Source organism: Coregonus clupeaformis, chromosome 16, assembly GCF_020615455.1.
Source record: "Coregonus clupeaformis isolate EN_2021a chromosome 16, ASM2061545v1, whole genome shotgun sequence".
Taxonomy (NCBI): domain Eukaryota; kingdom Metazoa; phylum Chordata; class Actinopteri; order Salmoniformes; family Salmonidae; genus Coregonus; species Coregonus clupeaformis.
This window is the reverse complement of record NC_059207.1, coordinates 48513876-48539799: the sequence shown is the minus strand read 5'-3', so window position 1 is coordinate 48539799 and position 25924 is coordinate 48513876. Positions and strand designations below refer to the sequence as shown.

General features: G+C 42.0%; 2 protein-coding genes across 2 annotated transcripts in view; both read right to left on the bottom strand.

Annotated features, from left to right (window-relative positions):
- The window catches only part of LOC121584210 (vacuolar protein sorting-associated protein 37B-like), a 32342-nt gene extending 29462 nt beyond the window's left edge, over window positions 1–2880 (bottom strand). The window contains exon 1 of the mRNA XM_041900040.2: window positions 2746–2880. Within this exon, the coding sequence (XP_041755974.2) occupies window positions 2746–2850 (105 nt within the window). The 5' untranslated portion in view covers window positions 2851–2880. The remainder of the gene's footprint in view (window positions 1–2745) is intronic.
- Window positions 2881–4996: 2116 nt separating this feature from the next.
- Window positions 4997–24296, bottom strand: abcb9 (ATP-binding cassette, sub-family B (MDR/TAP), member 9). The gene is made up of 12 exons (XM_041901377.2): window positions 24099–24296; window positions 21906–22645; window positions 20903–21017; window positions 19269–19399; window positions 11536–11741; window positions 11161–11358; window positions 10762–10890; window positions 10425–10613; window positions 7469–7642; window positions 7064–7223; window positions 6496–6632; window positions 4997–5643 (listed from the first exon to the last, which is right to left on the bottom strand). The coding sequence occupies exons 2-12, from the start codon at window positions 22591–22593 to the stop codon at window positions 5404–5406; spliced, it is 2367 nt and encodes a 788-aa protein (XP_041757311.2). The 5' UTR covers window positions 22594–22645; window positions 24099–24296; the 3' UTR covers window positions 4997–5403.
- Between the last annotated feature and the right edge of the window lie 1628 nt (window positions 24297–25924).

The window sequence follows — 25924 nt, the reverse complement described above, 5'->3', positions numbered from 1 at the left end:
TGTGTACGTCAGGGATATTCAACTATATTCGTACAGGGGCCAGACGTAAAAGAGGTTAATTGCAGGTGGGCGGACATTTTCCACATGCGATTATTCTTCGGAAGAACTGTACAAAAAAGCAACGCAAACACACCAATAAAGCACCTTTCTTAAAATGAAATGTTGCTCAAAGTAATTAGGAAAGAAGCGGAGGGCGCTCAACCAACGTGAGTCGAGGTGCAACCAAAAATAGGACGAGTCTTGGTGGTTCCAAACTTCTTCCATTTAAGAATGATGGAGGCCATTGTGTTCTTAGGGACCTTCAATGCTGCAGAAATGTTTTGGTACACTTCCCCAGATCTGTGTCTCTGAGCTCTACAGACAATTCCTTCGACCTCATGGCTTGGTTTTTGCTCTGACATGCACTGTCAACTGTGGGACCTTATATTGACAGGTGTGTGCCTTTCCAAATCATGTCCAATCAATTGAATTTACCACAGGTGAACGCCAATCAAGTTCTAGAAACATCTCAAGGATGATCAATGGAAACAGGATGCACCTAAGCACAATTTTGATTATCATACCAAAGGGTCTGAATACTTATGTAAATAAGGTATTTCAGTGTTGTTGTTTTTCATACATTTGCAAAAATTTCTAAAAACCTGTTTTCGCTTTCTCCTTATGGGGTATTGTGTGTAGATTGATGAGGGAAAAAATAATGTAACAAAATGTGGAAAACGTCAAGGGGGTCTGAATACTTTCTGAATGCACTGTACGTGTTCCTAAGAGTCGTAGCTTTCAGGAATGGGGTCATAATATTTAGTAGCTTAAACCACTCAAATACTAGAGCCAAATTCATATGAAGAAAACAGAATAACATGCCACATACACGCTAGAAACCAATAAAAACCACTAGAAGCCACACTATAGACAACCACAATAGTGCTTGTCATTTTGGCACTAAAGTCGGATGTTGGCGGGGATTCTTTTGCAGATCTCTTATTAATGTTCAAAATTGATCAAAGGGTCAGTCTAAATTAATAAACGGGCCGGATCTGGCCTGTGGGTCGCCAGTTAAAAGGAAATAATATCCCTGGTGTACGTTCAGAGCTTTGACAGCCAGCAGTTCCACCGTTGTCCCTTTACAGTCAACACACACATAATAAAGGTGCAGAACTTCCCAACTTACTTAATAAGGTGTGTCCTGAGTTAGTCAGGACTGCATTTCCAGGTATTAGGAGCACTTCTCACAATATGCTGTGTCTCAAAAGGCACCCTATTCCCTACTTTTCCCCACGGCCCATAGGGCTCTGGTCAAAAGTAGTGCACTATTTAGGAATAGAGTGCCATTTGGGATGCACCCTATGACTAACTACTCTGTACTGCCAGGTCTATTAATAACCACCCTATGTAACCTGCAATGATGTAGGTCTATGGTTGGTAACCTACAGCAATCAGCTGTGATATAAAGCCCTTTGGCATTCCACTCCACTACCACAAACTGCATCATACTGAGGAAAATTAAACCATTGGCAGCTAGAATCAGATACAGGGAGGATTCAAAATGGAACTGGGACTATAAAAGCTGTTCTCTGGTGATAGCACATCGAGATACATGCAAATCAATGCTCGCTGGTTTCCTTGATTATTTTACAAGGTAAGTTAAAGACCTTACAGCTTACGTAGATCCATCTGTAGGGGAAAGGAGAATACTATGGAATTCATGTCTAGGAACAACTATGTAATTCACCCTCACATACAGTGGGACAGCTTGTTCTTGTCTTAGGTGTGCTACTAGAAATCCTGACCAAGAAGGAGAACTCTAAGAACTTAGTATGTGGAATAAGCAAGCATCAATAATAAGCAATGGATAAGTTTATATTAAAGATAAACTACCATACTTAAAGTAATTCTGTGTTGTTAAGCCGAGTGCCATGACTCAGCACAGCTGACAGTAAAGTTCATTCAGCAGCTGACAATTTCATGATTGTTGTCATCAGTGACTTTATAGCCAGCTGTGTTATGTATTTACTACCAAACTTAATTCAGGGTTCCTTTGGGCTAAAAAGGCAGCTGGTTATACAAGATAAAACGTTATCTTTGTAAAACAAGTGCATGACCTTGACCTTGGCATTGCGTCAATTTAAACAAAGATAAGTGTGAACACAAGTTCACAAACAGAACCTCTGACCTCCTGAACTGTCTGTCGTGTCATTACTGCAGCTTGGCAACATAGGTACTATTGCATTGTCACCAACCATAATTCCCGTTGACACTCCCAGAGAGGAAGTGTTCTTGCGCTTTTCATGTCCATCTCCAAGTAACGTTCTTCACAAAATATATTGCTGATCAGTCTGCTGCCAAGACAAGCATGGATACTATACATTTTAACTGCAGCAATATTGTTATGTTGTTGTCACTGTCAATCGCTGACAATGTAACAGTGTTTGTTTATTTTTTGCCAACAATGTTGCGAAACATGTCGAGTTCCAGGAAGGTTTGCTACTTCGAGTTCGACAGCAACATTCTAAAGGTCTTCAAACAGTAAAAAATAAAACCTGACATTGACGGTAGGCTACTGTATCTGTCCAATGTATTGGAAAGTATGCTATATATAGTTCTGCTAATTCTCGACTTTCCCTAACTGCTTAGTTGCCTACCCTGCACCTACCCTAAATGCTGGCGAAAGCAAAACAAAAGGCTTGAAAAATGTAAACATTGCGGCAGTAAACTGAAGTGATACGGGAATGTATTACAGTGGCTTACCTCTTCCATTTCTTGGACAATTTTGTTAAGTTTGTCATCATCTTCAAGCATTTCATTGAGCTGCGTCATCGAGTACGAGCTAAACTTGTTCCAAAAACCAGACATTTCTGTCACATCTGTTCCCCGCAGATCCCCTCCGTTGAATCGGCTTCCCTCTCACGCGCTCCGAAGAATACACAGCTTGGATGAAAACCCGAGAAAGCTACGGCCTGTAACCGGAAGCTGTGGGTCTCTGGCACAGGATTGGAGGTGGTGATATGACGTCATACTGAATGTAATACAGTCGAAGAGGCCTCTGCTACAATAAAACCAACAGGCAACAACAACCAACATATTTTCAGTAGCCTAGTTGCAGTCATATCTTAGTTAATTTAGTACATTCACGTTTAATTGTGCAAAATCAAGTATTGGACAGCATCAACATGAAATATCATCTATTCAGCAATGATAGTGTCATGTAGTTTCAAGACATTGCACTTCCCATTGATTTCCATAGAATAAATACAGTCTGCACATTCTCATCCACTGAAGGCACCTCTCTGTCCTGTATACAGTACACATTTACATATTAACCAGATACAGAAAGGCCTAGTTGTACAGAGATAGCTTTACCATTTCCACCTAATATTGCAATTAGAAATAAAGTATCACAATACTATTACTGTTTTGTACGTCATAGAATCAATGATATTTACGATATTCATACACTGAACAAAAATATAAACGCAACATGCAACAATTTCAAAGATTTTACTGAGTTACAGTTCATATAAGGAAATCAGTCAATTAAAATAAATAAATTAGGCCCTAATCTATGGACTGAAATAAATTCATTAGGCCCTAATCTATGGATTTCACATGACTGGGGCAGATCTGCATCTGTTGGTCACAGATACCTTAGGGGAAAAAAATAGGGGTGTGGATCAGAAAACCAGTCCGTATCTGGTGTGACCACCATTTGCCTCATGCAGCACGACATATCTCCTTCGCATAGAGTTGATCAGGCTGTTGATTGTGGCCTATGGAATGTTGTCCCACTCCTCTTCAATGGCTGTGTGTAGTTGCTGGATATTGGCGGGAACTGGAGCACGCTGTCATACATGTCGATCCAGAGCATCCCAAACATGCTCAATGGGTGAGTATGCAGGCCAAGGAAGAACTGGGACATTTTCAGCTTCCAGGAATTGTGTACAGATCCTTGTGACATGGGGCCATGCATTATCATGCTGAAACATGAGGTGATGGCGGCGGATGAATGGCACAACAATGGGCCTCAGGATCTCATCACGGTATCTCTGTGCATTCAAATTGCCCATCGATAAAATGCAATTGTGTTCGTTCTCTATAGCTTATGCCTGCCCATACCATAACCCCACCGCCACCATGAGGCACTCTGTTCACAACGTTGACATCAGCAAACCGCTTGCCAACACGACACCATACACGCAGTCTGCCATCTGGCCGGTACAGTTGAAACCTGGATTCATCCGTGAAGAGCACACTTCTCCAGCGTGCCAGTGGCCATCGAAGGTGAGCATTTTCCCACTGAAGTCGATTACGACGTCGAACTGCCGTCTGGTCAAGACCCTGGTGAGGACGACGAGCACGCAGACAGTTTGTGCAGAAATTCTTTGGTTATGCAAACCCACAATTCCATGAGCTGTCCAGGTGGCTGGTCTCAGACGATCCCGCCGGTGAAGAAGCCGGATAATAATAATAATAATATGCCATTTAGCAGACGCTTTTATCCAAAGCGACTTACAGTCATGCGTGCATACATCTTTACGTATGGGTGGTCCCGGGGATCGAACCCACTACCCTGGCATTACAACCGTCATGCTCTACCAATTGAGCTACAGAGGACCACGTGGAGGGCCTGGGCTGGGGTGGTTACACGTGGTCTGCAGTCGAGGCCGGTTGGATGTACTGCCAAATTCTCAAAAACGACGTTGGAGGCAGCTTATTGTAGAGAAATGAACATTCAATTCTCTGGCAACTTCTCTGGTGGACATTCCTGCAGTCAGCATGCCAATTGCACGCTCCCTCAAAACTTGAGACATCTGTGGCATTGTGTTGTGTGACAAAACTGCACATTTTAGAGAGGCCTTTTATTGTTCCCAGCACAAGGTGCACCTGTGTAATGATCATGCTGTTTAATCAGGTGCATGGATTATTATGGCAAAGGAGAAATGCTCACTAACAGGGATGTAAACAAATTTGTGCACAAAATTTGAGAGAAATAAGCTTTTTGTGTGTATGGACAATTTCTGGGATCTTTTATTTCAGCTCATGAAACATGGGGCCAACACTTTACATGTTCTGTTTATATTTTTGCGCAGTGTAATATCACCACTGGGATTAACTAATTACTGTGTTGCTCATTCATGTCCAGAAGAGCTGGTCAAATGACTACTCAAATCTTATACAAAACGTATACTCTTATTGATTATTCAATAGATTTCAGTTGAATCTATTCAACCAAATGTGCAAATAAAAAATCTAGGGTAATGTAATGCCTTGGTTTCGAGGCACTGCTCAGTCAGTCAGTGTTAGGTACCAATAAAGCCCTGGAACCTCTCTCAGTAGCGTGGTGCTTCACATTTCCACTCTCTGGCACTGCTGCTCTCATGTCCGCTCTGCCTCCGCTGACTACCACTCTCAGACGTCCACCTCTGGGGGGTTAAGGACCTCTACCCTCGTCTCGATGCCCAGGACCTGCCTCTGCACCAGCTTGCAGTAGAGCCCCCCCTTGGCCATGAGTTGGCTGTGTGGTCCCTGCTCCACCACACAGCCGCGGTCGATGACTATGATGTTGTCTGCCCTCTCCACTGTGCTGAGGCGGTGGGCGATCACCAGCACTGTGTGCTGACGCATGATGTTGTTCAGAGCCTGCTGGACCTGGGGAGAGAGAACAGAGAGAGGATCCTAAGCTACACTAAAAGTCAAATATTATGAGATAGCATTCAGAAAACAAGATAATGTGGCAACAAATTCGAGACAACCGATAAAGAGAATATGTCCAAGATTCAATAATAATACTGTCACGACTTCCGCCGAAGCTGCCTCCCCTCCTTGTTAGGGCAGGTTTTGGCGTTCGTCGTCACTGGCTTACTAGCTACTGCCGATCCCATTCTCATCACTCCACTTGTCTTGTCTTGTCAATCACACACACCTGGTGCTCATTCCCCTAATTAGTATGTGTATAAGTGTTCCCTCTGTTCCCCTTGTCTTTGTGAGAGGGAGTAGCTCGGTTGAGCTACGCTTCCATTTGTATTGGCCAAGGTGGTATATTTTCCCTTGTTATAATTTCGTTTTGACGCTGGGTGCATTTTATTTATGTAAACGGAATAAACTCTGGACTTCTGTGTTTTACCTCCTGCGCCTGACTCCTTCATTCACACCTCGTCACAAATACTGACCTTTTTAAGCCAGCATAGTAACAATGCAGAGAGTTTGTTTATACTAAAAAATTATTCTCCAGGGTTAATAGTATCTAGTATAGTTCAAGACTTGATCTGAATAAAGACAGAGTAGAGAAAACACCAGCAGCTGAGAGTTGTTATAATAACATTAGACTGCATTTAGAGAACTAGGTTATTGTCATGAAACTTGAGGAGCTGGATATTACAGAATACACGCTCTTCCTCGCTAAAGCCATACTGTATCTTTATCTATTATTCACGACTTGATCTGATTAAACACAGATTATAGAACACAGTCACAGAACACTGATTTGGCCTGTCTACTTACAACATGTTCGCTCTCTGCATCCAGTGCACTGGTGGCCTCGTCCAGGATGAGAACATGTGGGTTGCGGATGAGCGCCCGTGCGATGGCCACCCGCTGCTTCTGCCCCCCTGACAACTGGGTCCCTTTCTCACCCACTCCTAAGAGAGGAACGAGAACAATTTAATTGCATTAGAGATCTTAAATAGAAATGCAAAATCATATGAAAATAGTGAGGAGAGACTATTATTTTGTGTTACTCAAAACATTATTCGGCCAATGTTCATACAGTATGTTGCAGTAAACATAACATTTTGCAGTTTTTAGTTAACTCCTAAGATGCAATTTTTTTTTTACATTTCACTCCAACAGCTTAGGCCAATGGTTCCCAACCAGGGGTACTAGGACCCCTGGGGGTACTTGGCCTATCCACAGGGGGTACTTGAGAAGACTCATGAAACCATAGGCTTACTGGTAAAATGCACATGAGCGGGTACTTCAGGTGTACTCTGGACAGATCAAAATTCAGGTAGTGGTACAGTAACCGAAAAAGGTTGGGAACCACTAGTTTAGTCAATAGCATTAATGTCACCTGTGTCATAGCCATTGGTTAGACCGGTGATGAAGTCGTGTGCGTTTGCCTCGGTGGCTGCCTGCACCACAGCCTCCATAGGGATGTCAGTCAGTCCATAGGTTATGTTCTGCTCTACAGAACGGGCGAACAGGACAGGCTCCTGGCCCACTAGTGCTACCTGCAACAACAACACAGAGAGAGGCTCAGTCTTCCTGCACGGGGATCTTTACCAGTCTTCATCTTAAAATGAACATTGATGCCCTTGGTGGTTGAAAGGAATAAGATATCTAGCACGAGACAGAATATGGAGATTTCATGGCAAACTTCTCAGGTAGACAGTAATTGCGATTTAACGCAGAGGCTTAGTTGTACACATTGTAAATAAGGAGTTAAAATGCCAGAGGAGTAGTGTGGAGCACTGACCCGCGAGTGGAGGAAGCCATGCTGGTAAGTGTGCACTGGCCGGCCGTCCAGCAGCACCTGGCCTTGTTGTGGGGCGTAGAAGTTCTCTAGGAGCCCCACACAGGAGCTCTTTCCACTGCCAGATGGCCCTACCAAGGCTGTCACCTCCCCAGGCTGCAATGTGAAGGACACACTCTGAAGAAGAAGAAGATGAAGAAGATTTTTTTTAAAGCCATTTAGTGGAAATTTTCATCCAAAGCAACTTAGTCGTGCGTGCATAAATTTTTTACATATGGGTGGTCCTGGGAATCAAATCTACTATCCTGGCGTTGCAAGAGCCATGCTCTACCAACTGAGCTACAGAGGACCACCAAGAGGAAGAAGAAGACAAACCATCTGTTCATACACTGCTAAAAAAAATTAAGGGAACACTAAAATAACACATCCTAGATCTGAATGAATGAAATAATCTTATTAAATACTTTTTTCTTTACATAGTTGAATGTGCTGACAACAAAATCACACAAAAATTATCAATGGAATTCAAATTTATCAACCCATGGAGGTCTGGATTTGGAGTCACCCTCAAAATTAAAGTGGAAAACCACACTACAGGCTGATCCAACTTTGATGTAATGTCCTTAAAACAAGTCAAAAAGAGGCTCAGTAGTGTGTGTGGCCTCCACGTGCCTGTATGACCTCCCTACAACGCCTGGGCATGCTCCTGATGAGGTGGTGGATGGTCTCCTGAGGGATCTCCTCCCAGACCTGGCCTAAAGCATCCGCCAACTCCTGGACAGTCTGTGGTGCAACGTGGCGTTGGTGGACGCACATGGAGGGCTGTGCGGCCCCCCAAAGAAATGCCACCCCACACCATGACTGACCCACCGCCAAACCGGTCATGCTGGAGGATGTTGCAGGCAGCAGAACGTTCTCCACGGCGTCTCCAGACTCTGTCACGTCTGTCACGTGCTCAGTGTGAACCTGCTTTCATCTGTGAAGAGCACAGGGCGCCAGTGGCAAATTTGCCAATCTTGGTGTTCTCTGGCAAATGCCAAACGTCCTGCACGGTGTTGGGCTGTAAGCACAACCCCACCTGTGGACGTCGGGCCCTCATACCACCCTCATGGAGTCTGTTTCTGACCGTTTGAGCAGACACATGCACATTTGTGGCCTGCTGGAGGTCATTTTGCAGGGCTCTGGCAGTGCTCCTCCTGCTCCTCCTTGCACAAAGGCGGAGGTAGCAGTCCTGCTGCTGGGTTGTTGCCCTCCTACGGCCTCCTCCACATCTCCTGATGTACTGGCCTGTCTCCTGGTAGCGCCTCCATGCTCTGGACACTACGCTGACAGACACAGCAAACCTTTTTGCCACAGCTCGCATTGATGTGCCATCCTGGATGAGCTGCACTACCTGAGCCACTTGTGTGGGTTGTAGACTCCGTCTCATGTTACCACTAGAGTGAAAGCACCGCCAGCATTCAAAAGTGACCAAAACATCAGCCAGGAAGCATAGGAACTGAGAAGTGGTCTGTGGTCACCACCTGCAAAACCAGTCCTTTATTGGGGGTGTCTTGCTAATTGCCTATAATTTCCACCTGTTGTCTATTCAATTTGCACAACAGCATGTGAAATGTATTGTCAATCAGTGTTGCTTCCTAAGTGGGCAGTTTGATTTCACAGAAGTGTGATTGACTTGGAGTTACATTGTGTTGTTTAAGTGTTCCCTTTATTTTTTTGAGCAGTGTATATACCTAACCATCATGGCATAGGCATACATATATCATTAATATAAGTTTAGACATGATACAAGGTACTGTTGGAAACTGACTAATTGACTTGAGCACATTTTAGTATGTTTATAATGATATAAGTAGCCTAGCAATAGTGATTAGCATGTTATGGGTTAGATGGAATGATCTATGTGCAATTGTATTTGGCTAGAGGTAAAGTACAAAGGAGGTGTAAGGTTCTGTATTTATTTTCTTAGTCAACCTTGTGTTCTTGAACGTAGCCCTGTTTCTTTGTGTTCTTGAACGTAGCACTGTCTATCATTTTTGTTCATTGATTTCACCTGTGTCAGTTACTCACCTGGTCTCATCAGCTCCTTATTTAGTTCAGTTCATTCTGTTTGTGCCATGTGAAGTATTGTTCGTTTTAACTCTACTAAGCCTTTCCTAGCTTGTTTGTGAGAACCAGTTATAGCCTTCAGTCCTAGTTTTTGATTCTCCTGCCTGTTTGCCAATCTGTGTATGATCATTGCCTGCGACCACGATTCCTGCCTTTTGCGAAGGTGAAATAAACACCTGCCGTGCTCTGCGCGTGAATCTACACCTTTTTCTCCCTGAGTATTCATTACAGAAGGCATGTCTTTGAAACAAAATGTTTCCATAAGGGTGAGATAGGAGCCATATGTTAGATCTAATAGATTGTAAACTACTGCGCTATAACACTGTCTTATAGCTTTACTGTTTTATATAATTATATTCTCTCAATATGTTTTGCATCATTATATTATGAATAGATTGCTTATTCTCAGAAATAGCTCTTTGTGTATGAGATGGATAGTTATCTATTGGACTGCGGCAGGCAACAAGAATGTGCACTCCCTAAACGTAAGGGTTCTCCTGACTGATAAGAAGACAGTGAGATGTGTGGAGGAGTCCCAAAGGTTCCAGACTTGAGCTTGTGTTTGCAGCTGTATGACCCAGTGTGGCGAATAAATCTAGCATGAGCTTTTTTCGGAGTACGACTATAATTTGTACCAGAACTTAGAACCTAACAGTATCGACTATGATCAATACAGTAGCTTTCTTGTATGATTGATAGTGTACTGACTGCCTTTTGCTGCAGGGGGATGATATAAAATATTTCTACTGGCATGAAACAATACAGAATTGCCTGACAACAGTGTTTCTGTCTGTAGCTCCACTCATCAGTCTAGCTTTGAGCCCAAACCTAATGGTCAGCTGACACATACCTTTAGAATGTCTGTTTCGGGCCGTGTTGGATAGGAAAACGTGACATCTTTAAACTCGACCAGTCCTTTGCAGGTGTCGGGGACCTCTTTCCCATCATGTTGGTGTTTGGGCTCCCTGTCCATATACTCAAACACCTTCTCAGCTGCTCCCACTCCCTGCATGAGACCTGTGTAGACCGATGCTATGCTCTGTAACAAAAGTAATTCAAGACAGGGGACAAGGATAATACAATTAGCTAGGTAGCTGTCCTACCTATGGTAATATAAGGTGGTTAAAGGGATAGGTTGTGGTTGTCATGTGTACAGTTAGAGATGTATATGAATGAGTCAGACATGCCTCCAGGCACTCTCCCAGTTCCAACTCATATATGACGAAGGATATCAGGGTCCCTCCACTCATCTGCTCTGTAATGACCAGGTGACCGCCGTAGAAGAGGATTGCCACTTGAAGAACAAGTTCTGAGATCTGGAGCAATGAGAAACACATTTGAATGTGCCCAACAACCAAGGTATAGCTAGCAGATACAGTGGATGCAATAAAAAACACAAGACATAAAACATGAGGGAGCTCCTTAACTCTCAGTTGTATGTCAGAGCAACGTTCAGTCCTCATCTGAGCTATCTTTTATTGATTTAACTTGTATTTAACCAGTCAAGTCAGTTAAGAACAAATTCTTGATTCTTATTTACATTGACGGTCTTACAGATGGTAGCTACTGTACATGGTAATACCTACACAACTGGACCACATGTAGAGGGCGTAGGCCAATGCTTGCTTCTTGTTCAGTTGAAACATGACATGTAGCCTGCCGTAGTATGAATCAGCCTCCTGTTCCTCATTGGCAAAGCTGCGTACCGTCTTCATGCCTGAAATGGTCTCCTCGGCCACCTGGTTAGCCTGAGCCAGGGCAGTCTGGACCTCTTTGGTCAATCTCTGAGGATGAGAACCGTGGAAATTTTAACAAGAAAATGTGCAAACTAAATACTGTATGAATGAAACTTTTAAAATGTATTACAATTGAATACATGAGCTGGGGTGAAGTGTGTATGTGTGTACATGTGTGTGCGTGCGTGCTTGTGCGTGTGTTTATATAAACATCAGAGTGAATACCTTGTAGTACTTCCCATACACCTTGGAGATGACTGCGATGAAGGGGAATCCTATGATGGTGACCAGAGTCAGCTTCCAGGACATCCCGAACATGAAGATGAAGAACCCTATGCCCTTAACCATACTCCTCAGGAACATGTTGACGTTCTGAGAGATCAGGTCACTCACTTGAGTAGTGTCAGAGGTCAGGCGAGAGGTGATGTCACCTAAAGGACAAACATTTTTTGTGTGTATTTTTTCCAAACTCTTTCTGAATTATTTTCATATTTAGCAGAAACATGAAGACAAAGTAGAGGGAGAAATGTGTAGGGCTTTTGGGCATTTGGGGATCAAACTCCGAGCTCAGGAGAAAAGCTTTTATACTTTAACACTTAAAGCCTGCAGGGAGAAATAACATAGTGTTGGGGCAAAATGGTTCTGTTACAGTCTAATGTTATGTAAATGCTTGAGTTGAATGATGTGACAACTGGTTAGAATCTGTTATTTAAAAAAAATAAAAAATTGGGGGGGGTAGATCAGCTTAATATTGCAGATAGATTGTAACTTCCATCAATGTAATTGTCTGCATCACTTCCAATCCCCCATGTTTTTTTTATATATATATGTATATGCATGTGTATGTGTATGTATGTATATGTATGTGTATATATATATATATATAGCCGGCCGTGACCGGGAGACCCATGGGGCGGCGCACAATTGGCCCAGCGTCGTCCAGGATAGGGGAGGGAATGGCCGGCAGGGATGTTGCTCAGTTGGTTGAGCATGGCGTTTGCAACGCCAGGGTTGTGGGTTCATTTCCCACGGGGGGCCAGTAAAAAAAAATATATATATAAAATATATATATATATATATAAATTAAAAAAAAAAAAAATAATAATAATAATAATAATGATGTATGCACTCACTAACTGTAAGTCGCTCTGGATAAGAGCGTCTGCTAAATGACTAAAATGTAAATGTAAATGTATATATATACACATATACACACATACACACATACAGTGAGGGAAGAAAGTATTTGATCCCCTGCTGATTTTGTACGTTTGCCCACTGACAAAGAAATGATCAGTCTATAATTTGGTAGGTTTATTTGAAAAGTGAGAGACAGAATAACAACAACAAAATCTAGAAAAACGCATGTCAAAAATGTTATAAATTGATTTGCATTTTAATGAGGGAAATAAGTATTTGACCCCTCTGCAAAACATGACTTAGTATTTGGTGGCAAAACCCTTGTTGGCTATCACAGAGGTCAGACGTTTCTTGTAGTTGGGCACCAGGTTTGCACACATCTCAGGAGGGATTCTGTCCCACTCCTCTTTGCAGATCTTCTCCAAGTCATTAAGGTTTCGAGGCTGACGTTTGGCAACTCGAACCTTCAGCTCCCTCCACAGATTTTCTATGGGATTAAGGTCTGGAGACTGGCTAGGCCACTCCAGGACCTTAAGGTGCTTCTTCTTGAGCCACTCCTTTGTTGCCTTGGCCGTGTGTTTTGGGTCATTGTCATGCTGGAATACCCATCCACGACCCATTTTCAATGCCCTTGTCACGGTTTCGGCCGAGGCGGCCCCTCCTCCTTGTTCGGGCAGGCTTCGGCGGTCGTCGTCTCCGGAGTACTAGCTGCCACCGTTCGATGTTTCATGTTTGATTGGTTTTGTCTGTTTGTCACACCTGTTTAGTGTTTAGTCTCATTAGGCACCCTATTTAGTTCCTTGTGTTAGGTCAGGTGTTGTGTGTAATTGTTCTACTGTCGTGTGGTTGTTTGGTCCTCTGGATTTTTGTTCTCTCTTATTTCGTGTTGATTAGAGAGTCCTGCACGTTGTGCACACTTACTTTGTTCAGTTTAGTGTGCGTTTGATTTCGCCTGTGGCCTGTTGCCGTGTTTGGCGTGTACTACGGACTTTACTAAAGACCTTTGGATTTATATCTCTGTGTCCTGCGTGTGATTCCACATCCCACTACACTCCACTCCTGACAGCCCTGGCTGAGGGAAGGAGGTTCTCACCCAAGATTTGACGGTACATGGCCCCGTCCATCATTCCTTTGATGCGGTGAAGTTGTCCTGTCCCCTTAGCAGAAAAACACCCCCAAAGCATAATGTTTCCACCTCCATGTTTGACGGTGGGGATGGTGTTCTTGGGGTCATAGGCAGCATTCCTCCTCCTCCAAACACGGCGAGTTGAGTTGATGCCAAAGAGCTCGATTTTGGTCTCATCTGACCACAACACTTTCACCCAGTTCTCCTCTGAATCATTCAGATGTTCATTGGCAAACTTCAGACGGGCCTGTATGTGTGCTTTCTTGAGCAGGGGGGACCTTGCGGGCGCTGCAGGATTTCAGTCCTTCACAGCGTAGTGTGTTACCAATTGTTTTCTTGGTGACTATGGTCCCAGCTGCCTTGAGATCATTGACAAGATCCTCCCGTGTAGTTCTGGGCTGATTCCTCACCGTTCTCATGATCATTGCAACTCCACGAGGTGAGATCTTGCATGGAGCCCCAGGCCGAGGGAGATTGACAGGTCTTTTGTGTTTCTTCCATTTGCGAATAATCGCACCAACTGTTGTCACCTTCTCACCAAGCTGCTTGGCGATGGTCTTGTAGCCCATTCCAGCCTTGTGTAGGTCTACAATCTTGTCCCTGACATCCTTGGAGAGCTCTTTGGTCTTGGCCATGGAGGAGAGTTTGGAATCTGATTGATTGATTGCTTCTGTGGACAGGTGTCTTTTATACAGTTAACAAACTGAGATTAGGAGCACTCCCTTTAAGAGTGTGCTCCTAATCTCAGCTCGTTACCTGTATAAAAGACACCTGGGAGCCAGAAATCTTTCTGATTGAGAGGGGGTCAAATACTTATTTCCCTCATTAAAATGCAATTCAATTTATAACATTTTTGACATGCATTTTTCTGGATTTTTTTGTTGTTATTCTGTCTCTCACTGTTCAAATAAACCTACCATTAAAATTATAGACTGATCATTTCTTTGTCAGTGGGCAAACGTACAAAATTACATATCCTTTAAAAATATATATATTCCCTCCTTTATTACTTTCCAACCCCGCCACCCTTTCCCTACTTGGAGTAAACTAGTGAACAACAATGCTTAGGCCTCTACTTCCAGCTTATACCTACTATCTACATTTTATGGACACAGTCAATTTTACAATAATTATATTTTGTTTGTTTTTTCTCCTGAACTTCCTCTACTCTCAACCTCTCCGATCATTTTCACGATGTCCATCCGGTTTGCTTCTATATGCCATATCTTTCTAACTGTGCTCTTTCACAAAAGCTCCCAACCTACAACCTATATACTTATTATGGACACAGTATGCTTACATTATTAGTTATCTTGTTATTATTTGTTGTTAGTTGTTATTAGTCCCATCCTTCAATTCCATTCAACACCTCCCATCTATCTTTTAACACCATCCATATAGGATTTCTATTTAACATATACAGTGGGGAAAAAAAGTATTTAGTCAGCCACCAATTGTGCAAGTTCTCCCACTTAAAAAGATGAGGGAGGCCTGTAATTTTCATCATAGGTACACGTCAACTATGACAGACAAATTGAGAAAAAGAAATCCAGAAAATCACATTGTTGGATTTTTAATGAATTTATTTGCAAATTATGGTGGAAAATAAGTATTTGGTCACCTACAAACAAGCAAGATTTCTGGCTCTCACAGACCTGTAACTTCTTCTTTAAGAGGCTCCTCTGTCCTCCACTGTTACCTGTATTAATGGCACCTGTTTGAACTTGTTATCAGTATAAAAGACACCTGTCCACAACCTCAAACAGTCACACTCCAAACTCCACTATGGCCAAGACCAAACAGCTGTCAAAGGACACCAGAAACAAAATTGTAGACCTGCACCAGGCTGGGAAGACTGAATCTGCAATAGGTAAGCAGCTTGGTTTGAAGAAATCAACTGTGGGAGCAATTATTAGGAAATTGAAGACATACAAGACCACTGATGATCTCCCTCGATCTGGGGCTCCACGCAAGATCTCACCCGTGGGGTCAAAATGATCACAAGAACGGTGAGCAAAAATCCCAGAACCACACGGGGGGACCTAGTGAATGACCTGCAGAGAGCTGGGACCAAAGTAACAAAGCCTACCATCAGTAACACACTACGCCGCCAGGGACTCAAATTCTGCAGTGCCAGACGTGTCCCCCTGCTTAAGCCAGTACATGTCCAGGCCCGTCTGAAGTTTGCTAGAGTGCATTTGGATGATCCAGAAGAGGATTGGGAGAATGTCATATGGTCAGATGAAACCAAAATATTACTTTTTGGTAAAAACTCAACTCGTCGTGTTTGGAGGACAAAGAATGCTGAGTTGCATCCAAAGAACGCCATACCTACTGTGAAGCATGGGGGTGGAAACATCATGCTTTGGGGCTGTTTTTCTGCAAAGGGACCAGGACGACTGATCCGTGTAAAGGAAAGAATGAATGGGGCCATGTATCGTGAGATTTTGAGTGAAAACCTCCTTCCATCAGCAAGGGCATTGAAGATGAAACGTGGCTGGGTCTTTCAGCATGACAATGATCCCAAACACACCGCCGGGGAAAGAAGGAGTGGCTTCGTAAGAAGCATTTCAAGGTCCTGGAGTGGCCTAGCCAGTCTCCAGATCTCAACCCCAAAGAAAATCTTTGGAGGGAGTTGAAAGTCCGTGTTGCCCAGCGACAGCCCCAAAACATCACTGCTCTAGAGGAGATCTGCATGGAGGAATGGGCCAAAATACCAGCAACAGTGTGTGAAAACCTTGTGAAGACTTACAGAAAACGTTTGACCTGTGTCATTGCCAACAAAGGGTATATAACAAAGTATTGAGAAACTTTTGTTATTGACCAAATTCTTATTTTCCACCATAATTTGCAAATAACTTCATAAAAAATCCTACAATGTGATTTTCTGGATTTGTTTTCCTCATTTTGTCTGTCATAGTTGACGTGTACCTATGATGAAAATTACAGGCCTCTCTCATCTTTTTAAGTGGGAGAACTTGCACAATTGGTGGCTGACTAAATACTTTTTTCCCACACTGTATATTTCAACTGTACTGTGATGTCTTACAAAAGTTCTGAACCTTTCTATTCTCATTGTTTCTACAGATTGTGAATTGAAAATAAACATTTTTGCTAAAAGTATTATTATGTTATTGATCGATTGACTATGACTTTTCAGCTCACCCAGTAATGCTATCTGCAAGGTTAGCTCCAGGTAAATATTGCAATCCTTTAGCCATTCCTGGACCTGTGTCCAAAAACAAGCTACAAATGGACAGTACCTAAACAAATTATCTAATGATTCTGTCTCTTCGCAGCTAAATCTGCAGAGCTGGGAAGATTGTATCCCCCATATAAATAACATTCTATTGGTAGCAAGAATTGTATATAATAATTTAAATTGAAAGATTCTAAGTTTTGAATCCGGTGTCGTTTTGCGTATCAGTTCATAAACACTATGCCATGGGATCGGTACGTCAAAAATCTCTTCCCAACTATTTTGCAATCTATATGGGATGGCTGTCAATCCTTTGGTCCTTAAATGAAAATGATATACTTTTTTATTTATCACAGTTTTCCTTAACCAATTATGTTCTTTAATGCAAGGCCGACAGACAAGTTCCTTACTTTCTCCCCCTTCCATTGCAACCAACTTTCTATGGCTTGTTTTAGATATAGTGATATTTGGGAGATTATTTCCTTTTCAAATAACTGAAAGTGAGTGGTTGTAATCTGAATAAAGGGAAAAAGGCCATTCTTGAACATTGGGTGAGACAATCTTACTAATTTGCTAGAGAACCAGTTCGGATTTAAGTATAACTTTTGTATGACTGAAGCTTTTAGTGATAGATCTAATGATTTAATATTTAATAATTTCTGTCCTCCGAATTCATATTCATTGTATAAATAGGCCCGTTTAATTTTGTCTGGCTTGCCGTTCCAAATAAAATGGAATATTTCTTTCTCATATAATTTAAACAACTGTTCGCTAGGCGTAGGCAAGACCATAAGCAAATAGATAAACTGGGATAATACTAAAGAGTTAATCAGGGTGATTTTTCCACAAATTGACAGGTATTTACCTTTCCATGGTAGCAAGATCTTATCTATTTTTGCTAACTTTCTATTAAAATGTATTGAAGTGAGATCATGTATTTCCTTTGGGATATGTATTCTGAGTATATCCACATCACCATCAGACCATTTTATTGGTAAACTACATGGTAATGTAACATTTTTATTTTTTTGTGATCCAATACGTAATATAGTACATTTGTCATAATTTGGTTGTAATCCAGAGAGGTTAGAAATGTATCTAGATTCTCTATGAGGCTGTGGAGGGATTCTAGTTGTGGATTTAAAAGAAAACATGAATCATCAGCGTACAATGACACCTTTGTTTTTAAGCCCTGGATTTCTAATCCCCTGATATTATTGTTGGATCTGATTTTAATAGCTAACATCTCGATGGCCACAATAAATAGATATGCCGATAGTGGACAACCTTGTTTCACTCCTCTTGACAGTTTAAAACTTTCTGAGAAATAGCCATTATTTACTATTTTACACCTAGGGTTACTATACATGATTTTGACCCATTTTATAAGAGATTCTCCAAAATTGAAATGCTCCAGGCATTTATATATAAACCCCAGTCGTACTTTATCAAATGCCTTTTCGAAGTCTGCTATGAATAGCAGGCCTGGTTTTCCAGATTTTCCATTGTTTTCTATTGTTTCCAATACTTGCCTTATATTATCTCCAATGTATCTTCCATGTAAAAAACCTGTCTGATTAGAATGAATAATATCCGACAATACCTTTTTAATTCTATGTGCTATACATTTTGCTAGAATTTTTGCATCACAACACTGAAGTGTAAGGGGCCTCCAATTTTTTTAATGGACTGTCCCTTTATATTTTCCACTTGTATCCTGTTTCAGTAATAATGAGATCAGACCTTCTTCTTGAGTGTCAGATAATCTATCATTTACATAGGAGTGGTTAAAACATGCTAATAACGGTCCTCTTAGTATATCAAAAAAGGTTTGGTATACCTCGACTGGTATGCCATCCAACCCTGGAGTTTTCCCGGACTTAAAGTCTTTAATTGCATCCAGAAGTTCCTCCTCTGTAATTTCACCTTCACATTTCTTTCTATATGGCTGTTAATTTTACATTATCAATATAATAAAAAAAATCTCTACAATTAGCTTCAGTTAGAGGAGATCCTGTTCTTGTTTGTACAAAGCTTTAAGAAAGTGGAACAAAGTACCCCTTTCTCTCATTTAACCTTGCCCCCATAAGAGGGGTAAGCGGCTCTTTGTGTAGATGAAGTATATAAAGACTGTGTGGTTCTGTAAGCTTTTGAGTTCCTCTCCAGTTTATCCTGTGTGAACTACCCTGCAATGTGCTTGAATAAACTCTTATTAACTGGATAATGAGCTCTGCCTGATTCTTGGAACGAGTTTTCCTCAATAAAAGTTAATAAGCCTTGTTATAAGACATAACTGTAGACTTATTATACAAGTTATAAAGCATTATGACTTGTTATAACAGGTAGACTGGGGCTCAAAATATACATTAAAGATTATACCTGCAGGCTTTCCGTAAAGTGTTACCAAGCGTTTTATGTATCATCTGATCAGAGGAACAAGGGAAAAGGATGAAGGTTGAAGGGAATTAATAAAGAGAAGTCTTGAGATCTCACCTGTGTGGTTAGCATCAAAGAAGCCCATCTCCTGACGCATCAGAGATCTGAAGAGAAGATTCCGCAGGCGAAGATTCAGTCTAGCAAAGGTTAGATTAAAGAGGCCACCTCGTACTCCAATAGCTATAGAGCTGAAGAGAGACACAAGAAATGAAATGCTGTCAGAGATACAGAATACGCCACAAACACACAAGGATCAATGTATATAATGTAGAATCAATAATAGATATACACTACCGTTCAAAAGTTTGGGGTCACTTAGAAATGTCCTTGTTTTCGAAAGAAAATCATTTTTTTTGCCCATTAAAATAACATCAAATTGTTCAGAAATACAGTGTAGACATTTTTTATGTTGTAAATGTCTATTGTAGCTGGAAACGGCTGATTTTTAATGGAATGTCTACATAGGCGTACAGAGGCCCATTATCAGCAACCATCAGTCATGTGTTCCAATGGCACGTTGTGTTTGCTAATCGAAGTTTATCATTTTAAAAGGCTAATTGATCATTAGAAAACCATTTTGCAATTATGTTAGCACAGCTGAAAACTGTTGTGCTGATTAAATAAGCAATAAAACTGGCCTTCAGCAATTGTGGGTTTGATTACAGGCTCAAAATGGCCAGAAACAAATAACTTTCTTCTGAAACTCGTCAGTCTATTCTTGTTCTGAGAAATGAAGGCTATTCCATGTGAGAAATTGCCAAGAAACTGAAGATCTCGTACAACGCTGTGTACTACTCCCTTCACAGAACAGCGCAAACTGGCTCTAACCAGAATAGATAGAGGAGTGGGAGGCCCTGGTGCACAACTGAGCAAGAGGACAAATACATTAGAGTTTCTACTTTGAGAAACAGATGCCTCACAGGTCCTCAACTGGCAGCTTCATTAAATAGTACCCGCAAAACACCAGTCTCAACGTCAACAGTGAAGAGGCGACTCCGGGATGCTGACCTTCTAGGCAGAGTTGCAAAGAAAAAGCCATATCTCAGACTGGCCAATAAAAAGAAAAGATTAAGATGGGCAATCTGAGATATAGCTTTTTCTTGACGAGTTTGCTGATGTCAACATTGTGAACAGAGTGCCTCATGGTGGCACTTGGGTTATGGTATGGGCAGGCATAAACTACAGACAACGAACACAATTGCATTTTATCGATGACAATTTGAATGCACAGAAATCCCGTGACTCAATTTTGTTAAGGTATATGTGACCAACAGATGCATATCTGTATTGCCAGTCATGTGAAATCCATAGATTAGGGCCTAATGAAATTATTTCAATTGACGGATTTCCTCATATGAAACACAACGTGCCATTGGAACACAGGACTGAAGGTTGCTGATAATGGGCCTCTGTACGCCTATGTAGATATTCCATAAAAAATCTGCCGTTTCCAGCTACAATAGCCATTTACAACATTAACAATGTCTACACTGTATTTCTGATCAATTTGATGTTATTTTAATGTACAAAAAAATTGATTTTCTTTCGAAAACAAGGACATTTCCAAGTGACCCCAAACTTTTGAACGGTAGTGTATGTGCAAGACATCAAAGAAGATATGGCACACAACAAGGACAAAGAGTTAACAAAACACACATCTTGTGATCACTGTTTACTTTAGCATGGCTTACCTGACTAAGGCCAACACTGTGAGAGTGATCAGGGGCTTGGTGAAGTACTCCATACTCTTGTGAATAACAATGCCATCTATAGCCTGCCCAGTGTAGTAGGGGATGAAGGCCTCACCTATAAAGTGGATAACGTAGTACCATTAAATGTTATGAAAAACAATAAGCACAATTGTGTAAAATAGAAATAGGGCTAAATGCATAGATATATTTCGATATATCTATAATGAAAGGAAATGAGTAGGGTAGAGCAATAGTTATACACCATTCTTTACTCATGGTACATGAGTCATTAATGTCATTTGTCACTGGTATAATTAAGCATTAAGGCCCGAGGGGGTGCGTTATATGGCCAATATACCACGGCTAAGGGCTGTTCTTAAGCACGACACAACGCGGAGTGCCTGGACACAGCCTTTAGCCGTGATATATTGGCCATATATCACAAACCCCCGAGGTGCCTTATTGCTATTATAAACTGATTACCAATGTAATTATTGCAGTAAAAATAAATGTTTTGTCATACATGTGGTATACGGTCTGATATACCACGTCTGTCAGCCAATCAGCATTCAGGGCTTGAACACTCAGTTTATAATGAGTAGTAGAGCAACCTTGCAACCCTGAATGCAATACCATGCTGGTATGAGTTGAATAATAAAGTCGTAAAATACAAACGCATGGGATCAAAACAGAACTTAAAAGAAGCTGGTTATGTTACTTTATTACACATAACTACTATCTCATGCAACACTGTGTAATATGCCAGCCTCACAATGGTGTTGATATTTACATTAATCAACTTGACTTGTCGTCTGTTGGGCCCTGAGTTCTTCCTGACCATAGCCAGGCCAAATAACTGATGTGACCTGACCAGGGAAAACCTCAGTTCTCTAGTTATAGTCTGTAACTATAGCCCTGCGTTGTTCCTGGTCAGGTCATGTGTTCAGGAAAAACTCAGGGCCCTAGTCGTCTGTGCATTGTAATTAAACAAGTTGCCACTCACACACAGCAGAGATAAGGAGGAAGATCAAGGCTACAGAGAGCAGCCCAGTGTATTTACTGCAGTAGGACAGCAGACGCCCCAGTGTGGCCCCTGACTTGGTCTGGTCCTGTGTCCCTTTCCTGCTCGCCCTCTTCCTCTTCTTCCACCCATGCTCCTGCTGCTCCTCCACCTCCTCAGTGCCATTCTCTCCTGCTGTCTCCACCAGCCTCTCAGTCTCCTCACAGACATCTCCTCCACCACCTCCCTCTCCTTCAGTCACAGTGTTGGGAGACCTTCCCAGGAGCCTCCAGAGGAGCACAGTTCCCAGCACTGACACACAGGTCCAGGAAAACAGGCTGAGGAACCAGGGTTGGTGCGCCAGATCGCCCTGCTCCGAGAGCATCAGCAGCTTGGCTAAGGCGTAGGTGCTGACGGTCAGGCAGATTAGTAGAGTCAGGGTCCCCAGGGCAGAGACCCTGCGTGGGCCATCCACTCTGTTCCATAACACCCCTATGGAGGCCCCGAGCAGAAGGCAGACTCTGACCAGCACAGTCCCCCAGAGGTCCAGGACGGAGTGGAGAATGTCAAAGTTCTGCACATCCTCTGTAAATATTGCAGTCTGGCAACCATGTAAGTAGAGGACAGTGGTGACAATAACATCCACCAGGATAAATACCAAGATACAGCTCACCACTACTATGACCCCCATTCTGTTTCAGTCTATCCGTGGAGAGATAGTGTCCTGTAAAGAGTCAAAAGGTCTGGGGAGAAACAAGGATACAAAAAGCTAAAACTGTAGCCTATTGTTTTGTTTTAATTTGTTGCTATTACAATACATAGACTATTACAATTATATGACGTTTTTATTCCGAACAAGTGTTTTGAATTCAACCCAAATGCAAGTCCACCGAACTACACTGAACAAAAATATTAACGCAACATGTAAAGTGTTAGTCCCATGATTCATGAGATAAATAAAAGATCCCAGAAATTGTCCATATGCACAAGAAGCTTATTTCTCTAAAATGTTGTGCACAAATGTGTTTACATCCCTGTTAGTGAGCTTTTCTCCTTTGCCAAGATAATCCATCGACCTGACATGTGTGGCATATCAAGAAGCTGATTAAACAGCATGATCATTACACAGGTGCACCTTATGCTGGGGACAATAAATGGCCTCTCAAAAAAAGGCCTCACAAAAAAAGGCCTCAAAATATCAATGACAAGACCACAAATCCACCAGGATTTTTTAAAGGCATCTGTGACCAACAGAAGCATATCTGTATTGCAAGTCATGTGAAATCCATACATTAGGGCCTAATGAATTTATTTCAATTTATGGATTTCATTTTTGACTTTTGACATTTTAGTCATTTAGCAGACGCTCTTATCCAGAGCGACTTACAGTTAGTGAGTGTATACATTTTTCATACTGGCCCCCCGTGGGAATCGAACCCACAACCCTGGTGTTGCAAGCGCCATGCTCTACCAACTGAGCTACAGAAGGCCCTTGATTTCCTCATATGAACTGTAACTCAGTAAAATCTTTGAAATTGTTGCATGTTGCGTTTATACTTTGTTCAGTATAAATGCCTACTGTGACCAATGGCCTCCCTAAATTGTGCAGTTTTGCCACACAACACAATGTCACAGATGTCTCAAGTTTTGAGGGAGCGTGCAATTGGCATGTTGACTGCAGGAATGTTAATGTTAATTTCTCTACCATAAGCCAACTCCAACGTGTTTTAGAGAATTTGGCAGTATGTCCAACCTGCCTCACACCCACGTGTATGGCGTTGTGTGGGTGAGTGGTTTGCTGATGTCCACATTGTGAACAGAGTGCCTCATGGTGGCACTGGGGTTATGGTATGGGCAGGCATAAACTACAGACAACGAACACAATTGCATTTTATCGATTACAATTTGAATGCACAGAAATACCGTGACTAGATCTTGATTTCAAATTGTTTTAAAGGTATCTGTAACCAACAGATGCATATCTATATTGCCAGTCATGTGAAATCCATAGATTAGGGCCTAATGAAATTATTTCAATTGACGGATTTCCTCATATGAACTGTAACTCAGTAAAATCTTTGAAAATGTTGCATGTCGCGTTTATATTGTTCAGTATAAATGCCTACCGTGATGAATGATCACTAATGCGACCGTGACATCAGGTTTCGACAAGGTTACTGTATCACATTGACCTACCGTCTGTCGCTTTTATCTCCTCTCGGATATTCGATCACTGAACAGCTTTCCTTGATACAGTAATTTATTATATTTTATGCGACATGGACGTCTCTCCATTCTGTCACATTCTGGGTTCATATCGATTTGCACTTGAGCCGCACTGGTAGTCCCTTTATGCAATGTTATAGAAGCCGGTAATATTCATGGTGTGCGAGGCTCCTCCTACAAGATCATCCCAGGAAGGAATTGGCGGGGCAATCCAGAGAGCCGCTCCCTGCGCTAAATCACGTGAATCGCGTCAGCCAGGCTAAAGAGCCAGAGCCAGGTTTATTCGAAGGGACTCAGAGATTGTGTGTGTGTGTGTGTGTGTGTTGTGTGTGTAAGACAGAGATCATTTAGACAAACATAGGAGTTGGATTGTTTTTATTAAAATGTGCATTAAGTGACTCATAACTTCCATGTGAAAGTCATATTTATCACTTTAGGGGTACTGGGTCTGTTAACAAGACTTTGTTGTGTGGCGATGTCCCTATTCAAATATTTTATGTCATGCCCATGTTGAGGACGATTAAAAGGGTGATTTGTTTTTTCTTTTGAACTCTATTGTTTTCCCATCCACATTTCTTCAAGGTTGCACTGGCCACTAGATTCTTCAGTAGAATGTGGGGCCTATGGGGAATATTGAATCCATGCACAGCAATAGACTTTTAAGCCATCATTTGATATGGACCCAAACCGATGAATAACATTCCTTCCCTAAAGCATGTAGCAGATCCAAAATTCAAAGTATTCATGAATGACTGATTGTGGATATAAAGTATCCCAAGTGTGGGCCCAAAAGAACATGCTGGATCCAAGTGCACTGGTCCATGACATCAATACGCCTTCATATCCGGTTTTGAACACAGAGGTGGAGATCTAGGTGTATCCTACATTATCTAGTGTAAAAGTACTCATTTCGTTCACCTCTTGCTGAAAACAAATTGGCCTTTAGCACCTACAGGCCTCACAATATCAATGACAAGACCACAAATCCACCAGGCACTGCTAGAGAGAACCTATGTATTTGGACATGTGACCAAGACAATAATTTTGTTTCAATATTTTTGGTCAGGATTCTTGATGTCGGTGCCTCTATGTTCACCAATCTTCTCTCAGAGGTGAAGCTGCTTAGCTATGTGGACAGAATGTCTCCATCGTAGCACTGAAGCGAGACGAATAGTTGATCCATCAATACAGTGACTGTATGCATCTCAATTTTGTCCCTTGTATACCATAACCCCAGCATAGCAGGCCTCAATGAACATCAGAAACCAAGGGGTATTCCAAGTCACTTTTTTTTACATCTGAGCTGCTTTCCTTAGTGACGAGGACTGTTTCCACAGGGAAAGACAAGTAAATGCTCGGTTTCAGTTTCTTCTGGGAGGGTGACTCTCCCGAGCAAAACATAGGGTTGGTGACTTTGAAGGTGATGGAGGGCATGTTCCGAGCTCTTCTCTTGGCATTCTTCTTCTCCTGTTTGTAGGCCGCATTCATGTTGGCGATCACCTGTAAACACAAACAACTATTTACAATTTCCAATGGAATCCAGAGAAAGCTCACATGGGAATTTCACACATGACCTATAGTATGTCCTGATGACCTATGCACCCCAAAGAGCAATAGGGTTGAAGTCAAGTAAGTCAGCAGTGAAGTAGTAGCCATGAAACAAGCTCATCAGGCTCTCTTTAGCAGTGCAGCACAGCGTCTCCCAAATGGGAAGATATTCCATTTCCAATTCAAACTCACCAGCTGCTTGACAGAGATCTGCTGCTCCTGCATCACTGTCATACAAGCAGAGGCCT